Source organism: Talpa occidentalis, unplaced genomic scaffold (assembly GCF_014898055.3).
Source record: "Talpa occidentalis isolate TD23 unplaced genomic scaffold, MPIMG_talOcc4v2.1 talOcc4.3, whole genome shotgun sequence".
In the NCBI taxonomy this organism is placed as follows: domain Eukaryota; kingdom Metazoa; phylum Chordata; class Mammalia; order Eulipotyphla; family Talpidae; genus Talpa; species Talpa occidentalis.
In genome coordinates, this window is record NW_023603184.1 from 147,049,734 (window position 1) to 147,058,457 (window position 8,724).

The window sequence follows — 8,724 nt, forward strand, 5'->3', positions numbered from 1 at the left end:
AAATATTTCACTTAGCAGGGCCTGCCCACAACCATCCTTTCTGAACAGAACTGTCACCCAGGTTGTGGTGTCACACCTGGTGCAGCTATGACTCTCCTATGGTGGCGCGCACCCCCCGCCCCTCCCCCCCACCCAGCCATGGGAAGCAGGGAGAAGGTGGTTAACTGGATGCCAGGATCTGGGCCCTCGCCAGGAACCAAATCAGCTAGCACCTTGATCTTGGATTCCTGGCCTCCAGAAGTGTTGAGAAATAAATGTCCATAGTTTAAGCCACCCAGTTTATGGGGTTTTGTTACGACAGCTCTAGCACACGACTACATGCTGCTTAAATACTTTTCTGGAAAAGGTATTTTTTCAGGCAACTCTAATTGTTAGAAAATTGTCCCTCAGTCCCAGGCTAACTCCTGCCCTCTGTATCTGAGAGTTGGAGAGAAATAAAGAATATAGGGGATATGACCACAATGGAAGGGAATAATTTTCAAGCGAAAAAATAAATCTGAGGAAAACACCGAGGAAAAATTTTAAACTCAAAATCAAATCAATAATACAGCAAAGAAATAAATTCTCCAGAAAGGCATCAAGGTATCCTGTGGAAAGCAACAGTTGTAGAAAAGACAAATCAGATTTAAATTAAGGATCATCGATCCTTAGTTTCCCATCTATGAAGCAGGGATAATAATGTACTGAGTTATTGTGCTAATGTAGTAATGGATCAAAGTGCTTTGAGCAACTAGAAAAGGGGGAAAGAGAAATTTTCTTAAATGACTCTTAATGAACAGTATTTATGATGAAATTCATAAATACTTAAAAGAACGAAAAACTGGAACAGACCATAGCAATGTAGCAATGTCAGACATCATTAGGCTGCCCCCTTTCTTCTTGCGCCTATATTTATAGTGTTATTTATATTAGAGCTATTTATGTTTAGTTCTCTAGACTTTAGCTAAACTCAGGGGCAATAATTGCTCTCTGTGACTCTGAATCAGTGGATCCACAATGCATGAAACAAAACACTTCATCAATACTGAGTATCTAAGAGTTCTCTGACAAAACAAAAAGGAAATGACATCTTGCTTTAATTATATCGTCACAAAAGATGTTCTGCCTGTTTTAGGTGTAGTCCATATTTCAAAAGAAATACTTGCTGAAAAGAGTCCTTGTTAACTAAGAAAGGTTGTCACCGAATCAAAGGATTGCAGTGTTGGAGAAGGATTCGAGTCCTTCTGGAGGTCACCCCCTCTAACATCTTATTTGACGCAGACATGCTGCCCTCTGCAACACTTTTTTTTTTTTTTAAAGATTTATTTATTTATACAAGAACTGGGATACAGGTCAGAGACATGGGGCGGTGAGAGGATCCACCAGAGACAGAGCGGGGAGCAGAACAGGCAGACTGACTGAAATACACTGCTGAGGGGAGCAGCGGGCGAGACAGGAGAGGTCTGCCACGCCATGTGGGTTTCTCCCTGGCTGGCCGGGGATCAAACCCAGGCTGCAGAGACCGTGGACAGCTTCACAGTGCAGCGCTCAGCCCGTTGCGCCACTGGAGAGGCCATCTGCAATACTCTTGATGGACAGGCACCCATCTGCAGCTTAAATACTTGCTGGAAAAATTTTTTTTCAGGTAACTAATTGTCAGACATGGACTAAACTCTGTCCCCTGGAACTACTACCTTTGACCCCTGTACTTCCTCTGAGAGTTTACAAACATACTTAGCTCTCCCTCTTTAGAGCCATTTCAACAAGTTTATGACAATATTCACGTTCCTTGCCCAACACTTTTCACCTTCCTGTGAAGACTCCTCAGTTTGCAATTGTATGTTTGGCACATTTCAGCCGCCTCGCCTCTGATTTAGCTCCACTTTGCCATGCCCCCATCACTGCAGACTCAACAAGTTCCTCGGGTGTGTTCTCACAGTGGGACGCTGACCTTCTCTGCCACTGACAGTGTGCTCTTCCGTCCAATCCAGTAAAATCTTTATGGCTACTGAGCTTTCAGATAATATATTTGCTTTCTCAGCTTCAAACTATCAAGTCAAACGCAAAAAAGAGAATGTTTCTTTTAAAACGCTGGCAATTTGAGTTGTAAGCATTCAAGCAGGGGTTGTTAAAGTCAGATTACTACACAAGATGGCCTTCACACTTCCTTTGCATTATGCTCAACATCAAGAACCGGGAAAGAGTCATATACTCAGAAGTCAAGTCCTCCTCTAACATGCGGATTTGTGGATGCAGAGTGCTGACAAGTGAGGTCTGTGAGGCAAAAGTGATGTCAAGCCTAATTAGAGCCTAGAGCTGCCAAACCTCAGACCACAGCTAGTTCTATCAAACACAAACCTCAGACCACTGCTAGCTCTATCAAACACAATAATGATACAAGTGCACTTTTCCATCAGTCTTACTGTGTTCCGTCCCACATCTCTAGAATTTACTAGAATGTTCCACTGTAAACCCCATATACAATCCTGGAAAGAAATTTAGAAGGCCTGAAGAAGGCTCTAAATATCTAATTATCCTCCAAATTTCTCATAAAAATGCAAAAGCAGGAACACCTGTTAAAAACCCAGTCAGGATAACAGTACCAACTTTTCAGAGTTCCAGGCATGAGCACCCCGGAGAACAAACCACTAATCACAATGGACGAGAAGTCCGTGGCTAGGCGACGTGTGACCAACGGTGTCTGTTGGCTGTACAGGTGGGAAGCTCTGGTTGCTTTCCCAAACTTGGGCTGATAAACAAAAACTGTATTTTAGGAAATACTAAACCTTACACTCATTTTTAACACGTGGCCAAGGCACCTACTAAGCAATAATGATATTCAAGAAAAGGCCAATAGTTTGTCATTCCTGATAAGAAAATCTAAGTGACAAGAAGATGTAGAGCCAACTAGTCAACTGTTTTTGATAGGAAGCAGAGTTCAAGTCACGGTGCATGAGAAGGAGGGTGGGGGTCAGGACCAGATGATGGGAGAGGAAAGGCAACTGTGAAGGGTGCTTTCAGAAACCTTCCGAAACAAACTAGTTTTTTTTCTTGCTAATCTGCCATAAATTGGAATGTGATTAGTGTCTAGAAGAGACAATGCATATTAGACATACATCAATGTTTACTAATCGAGATTATTTCTTCAAAGAGGCAAAGCACAGTAGTTTCTATGTAAAGAAAATAATAGCAAGAAGGCACTGCTTATATCTTAGAAAAACCAGTGGGTTTACAGTAAGTAATATTATCACTTATTGTTGTTAATAATATTAAATGATTAATCAAGCAAACCATCAAGCGGTTAACATTTATTACTTTTCGTGTGCCAGGCACTGTGCTCTGTGTGGTCAGTCTCCTTCTGCCCTGAGAACAACCCTCTGCGGAAGTGACGTGGACACTGGGGTAGGGTCACCATGGTGGAGACGTGACGTCTGCACCGCTCTGTGCTCTGCTCCAGTCACATAAACCCTTCTGACGGTTTACAATTACTCTCCACCGAGGCCACACACATCCCCCGCAAACGAAACATCCCTTTCCTCCATCTGCTGCCCAAACTCAATTTTACCAATCTTTCTTAATTTTTTCAGTTATTTGGGAAAAAGATAATTTGCTGCATTAAGAAGTTGGAACATCTCTGAATTTGTCGGTCATTTGTACTTTTCTTCTGTGAATTGTTTGTTCATAGCCTCTGTCCATTTTGAGTTAAATATTTATCATTATTGATTTCTAGGCAGTCATTTATATTGTGGATATTCTATCAACATCCAGCGTATAAATAAATAAATAAATAAATAAATAAATGGGGACAACTAGCTAAACTTTAAAAAGGTACTTCCTATTTTAGAGCAAATTCCACATGGATTAAAAATAATGAAATCATAAAAGCACAATCCTTTCTTACAGCAGTCTGCCAGTTTCTTGATATTAATTTTAAAAAGTTTTATATTTATGTTGAGGGAAAAGTAATTCAAATAGGCAGAACAGAGCATTATAGACTACATTAGAAAATCACTATAAGAAGACTGTGACAAATCTATGTCACTGAAAGCACATTTGGTCCTCGGACAATGCAGAGGTTTGGGTCATTGCCTCGCCACAACCCTCCTGCTCCAGCACAGCTGAAAATTCACTTAACTTTTGACATCCCCAAAATTTAACTTCCAGTAGGCTGTTGGTGACTGGAAGCCTTATTGATACATAAATGTAAAGCAACACATAATTTGTGTATGTATTATACACTGTATTCTTACAATTAAGCTAGAGAAAGTAAAATGCTATTGTGAAAACCACAAGAAAAACAGATTTACAGCATTTCACTGTATTTAGCAAAACAGTAAGTTTACGCCACCTGTTTGTAAGAAAGTTCATGTATAACCTGAACCTGCATAGTTCAAACCCTGTTCAGGGTCAACAGTAGCTATGTTTGGAAATTATGAACATGGTAAATTAATTACTAAGTGAAAAATGTAAGTTATAAAATAAAGCTTATGATTCTGATTTTTATAAAACAAATACATTACAATTACCTGTATTATAAAACTATATTACAAAATTAACAAAGGCCATTTCTAGGTGCCTGGAGTTTATAATAGAAAAATTAAATGCCTTTTAAAATGCATTACTTTTGCAGATATCCCTTCTCAGCAGACATAAATATGGTTAAGCTTCTGGAAAGAAGGGACTGTGACTCATTCCTTTCTGTGTAGTTCAAGTGCACAAAGTCCTACACAGAAGTCACCCCACAGACCTTTGTTAACTGAATGAAATGGGGACTATTTGACAAACACAATCTTTATATCAGCTACTTAAAATTCTCAAATTAGAAACATTTCCAGGAGAAACATATTTTCTCCCCAAGTAATATTTCATTCTTATTTTTAATGTTTAAGTAGGAAGTGTTCTGCTTTTAACAAACAAGAGAGAAATGCTGGGCCTCCCCAGTGGTGCAGCGGTTGAGCGCTGGGTTGCGAAGCTGCCCGCAGCCTCTGCAGCATCGGTTCGATCCCCGGCTGCTCCCCGGCCACCGGAGGAGGGTCCCGCACGGCGCGCAGACCTCTCCTGCCGCCCGCTGCTCCCCTCAGCAGTGTGCTTCGGTCCTTCTGCCTGCTCTGCTCCCCGCTCTGGCTCTGGTGAATTCTCTCACCCTCCCGCGCTTCTGACTGTGCCCAGTGCTTGTATAAATAAATAAATAAAATAAAATAAAATAAAATAAATCTTTTTAAAAAAAGAGAGAAATGCAAGACTCTTAATGTATATGAACTGAATGTATGTGAAAAGGGGTGGGTTGGCAAGTATTTCAGTTTTGAAATAACTTACGGCAAATACAAAAGCATATATTGAGTTGTCTCAGACACAAAGTCTATCTCTGATTTATAAAGTACGTTATTCATACTAAGTATTTATTGGAAGCATACAGCAAGGTTCTATGTATATAGAAGGGTCACAACTATTTATTAAGACTTTACAATATGACTTTAAAAACATATACTTGGTTCATGACCCATCAGTCCTACTGTAAGCCCCACTGAATCACATATAGAAGTACAATATAATTAAACCAATGTGTAGAGACACAGGAAGAGCCAAGTGGATCAGTGCAACAGAAATACTCCCCAAATAAACCCAACTCATAGAAATTGAGCATATGACAGAGAGCATGTCAAAACAGTGGGGGGAAAGGATGCACTAACGGCTTGGTAGCAGTACTGGGGCAAAGCTATCTGAATTGCAGGAGAAGTGTGACTTGTGCTACACATCATATGTGTAATATATTCCAGGTGGATTAAAGAGCTACACGTTAAAAAAGAGAAGACGACACAGGAGGCTGGTTAATTAATCTTGGGATAAGGTCTTCTCAAACAAGACACAGAAGGCAGAAAGTCACAGGGAAAATACTGATGAATACGAGAAGATAATTTCAAATTTCTGTTCAACAAAAAGGAGACATGCAAAACACCGAGAGAAAATATTCGCCACACACATAACACGTAATATCTTACTGATATAGTATGATATTAAAGAACATCTAATAAAGCAACAAGAAAAATAAGCAAATTCAATAGAAAAATGGGCAAAAACCAAAGCTGACAAGTCACAGAAGACAAAGCACCACTGGTCAAACATGGATTTGGGGAGTCCTCTAATTACAATAACAGCAGCTGACACGTACTGCTCACCAGGCATCCGGTACTTCTCAATGCTTTAGATGTCAACTCCTTTAATCTCCCACCAACCCTATGAGATAGCAACTATTTTTATCCCCGTCTACAGAGAAGATGGAAGCAGAGGTTGAAAAAGCTGCTCAGGGATGCACAACCAGGAGTGCGGGGCTGGGCTTCCCACACAGGCAGCGGGGTTCTACAGTCCAGACTCTCTCTTTACCTCCATGCTACGTCACCGCTCCAGGGATGCAGGGAGCCAGGGAAGTACAAATTCAAACAACAATCATTTATTGTACAAATTAGTGAAAATAGAAAAGACCAACATAGTCCACGTGGAAATGAGTTTTGCCGACACTGCTGGCGGGAGAATGGAACAATGCTTTCTTTTGGGAGTAGAACCTCTTGTCGGAAGAGGTGTAAACCTATTCCTCTAATCATTTGCAATTAAAAACAAAAACAAAACAAAACTCCCTTCTTAAGGAAACATTCTGAAAGAAAGTTCAGAAAAACAATTTACCCAACGGACAGGTGGTTTCTTAGGAGAACATTCATTTTATTCCTACAGGTAGCAACAAATCCTAAAACTCCTTTTCTCTCTTAATCCTCATGCCAATAAAGAGTACCATGGGATAAGCATTCCATTGCTGCCATGCTAACTTTTAAATGTGGCTGCTTCCCTTGAGATTTAATCAGCCTTAGGTGAAACTTGCCCTGACAGCCTGTGTCTTGACTGGATAGCATCCCTGAATTATTCACCTTCCCTCCCAGCCGGCTGATGCAAGTTCGGTTTCGATTCTTCCATATTTGTCGCTTAGCCTCTTTCTCAACGGGTTCAAGAAGGAAGACTCAAGGTGAGAAGTTCAAACTTTCCCTTTCCGCTTTATTGAAAATCCATAAAAAAGACTGTTCCTTGTTTTCAGCTCTGTATTGATTCCGAGCACACAGAAACATGGCTTCTGAAATCATTTCCCACAGCCTCTACTTCTATAGCATACCTGGTAAGTAGCAATACTTCTGGGAAAAATTAAACCCATGCCACAGCTTTTCTAACACTTCAGCCGTCCTCTATATTCTTAGAGGCTCCCTTAGGAAGAGCAACATGGAAAAGCACAGGGGGCTAGAAAAGGGGATGTGATAAATTCACCACATAAAGTTGATTGTGAGTGGCAATATGCAAAGACTGTAAAGCCCTCAGCTTTTTGAAGAGGGCACAGCAGGTCAGCCTCCATTTGAACAATTTCATTTGTATATCCAAGACTTCCTACAAAATTTTTTTTTGCATGCTGCATTCTAAAATTTAGTACCAACTTGGTTTTTGACTATGACAAAGCAATCACAATTTGCAAGGGTGACAACGGGTCGGGTGTGAGGCACAAGCAGCTCAGAGAACAGTGTTTTAACCAACAGGGGCGAGCACAATGTCACAAAAAGGAATGTAAGAGTGTTCCTTAGGGTTCAGACGGGATGTAAGAAGAGCTTAAGGCCGGCAGGAGAATGAAAACATTGTAAAGCACAAGCCTGCATTTTTTTCACCCGCACCCTAAGGTTACAGGTTTCACTCCCTGAAAACACAGAACTTCCCACGACTGGCGGGAGGAGGCCGCGCCGCAGGCCCCGGCAACGACGCCCCAGCCCGGGCGATCCTACAGCGGCCCCGGCGCGATGCAGTGATTGCTGGACAGCTCCGAGGGTGCGGCGCCCGCCACCCCGACGCGCGCCCGCCGGGAACCTGCCCAGGAGCCCCGGGGCCGCACCGGAGCGCCTCCGCCTCCGGGCACCCCGCGCGGGCCGGGGGTCCCCACGCCGCCGGGAGGGGGCCGCGGGGCTGCGGGGCGCGGCGCCGTGCGAGGCCAGGCGGCTGGAGCCACAAGTGCGGGAGAAGTTGTGGAGCCGACGGGGAGGGCGGGGAGGGTGGGGGGGCCGCGCGCGTGGCACCCCGGCGGCACCCGCCCCCCACAAGGTCGCTCGCCCCGAGTCACTTTCCCCGCCGCCCGGGGGGCGTCGCTCCCGCGGCTGCCGGACTCCGCCACGGCCCCCGCGGCCCTTCGGGCGGCGGCGCCCCTGCCCGGCCTCGGGGCGCGGGGGGGACCCCGGCGGCCTCCCGACCCCCGCTTCCGGCGCCCCCCGGGGCCCGAGCCCGGGCCCGCCGCCGCCGCCCCCGGGCCCCGCAACGTCCCGTCCCCGGCCCGGGCGCCCCCTCCCGGCCCCCCGCCCCGGCGCGGACGCCGCCCCCCGCCCCCCCGCCCGCCGCCCCGGCGCCCCCGAGGGCGCGCCCCCCCCCCCGCCCGCCCGGCGGATACAGTTTGAAGCCCCTCAGGATCTCCCTGGCCCGCTCGTCCTTGGCTGACATGATGCGGCGGCCGCCGCCCGCGGCTGTCCCACGCCGGCCCGGCCGAGCCTCGCAGACGGCGCCCGACGCCGGGGACGAGCCGCAGCCCGGCCTGGACACCTCGGGCGAGAAGCGGCAGCGGCCAGACCCGGACGGCCTCGCCCTCCCGCGGCTCCCGCTCGGAGCCTTCTCCTTCCCCGTCGCGCAGCGCCCGCCCCGCAGCCAATGGCAAGCCCGCGCCCGCGACGGGCGTCC

General features: G+C 45.6%; 1 protein-coding gene across 1 annotated transcript in view; it reads right to left on the minus strand.

Annotated features, from left to right (window-relative positions):
• Positions 1–8,649, minus strand: part of PDE6D (phosphodiesterase 6D) — a 47,854-nt gene extending 39,205 nt beyond the window's left edge. The window contains exon 1 of the mRNA XM_037524229.2: positions 8,441–8,649. Within this exon, the coding sequence (XP_037380126.1) occupies positions 8,441–8,490 (50 nt within the window). The 5' untranslated portion in view covers positions 8,491–8,649. The remainder of the gene's footprint in view (positions 1–8,440) is intronic.
• Between the last annotated feature and the right edge of the window lie 75 nt (positions 8,650–8,724).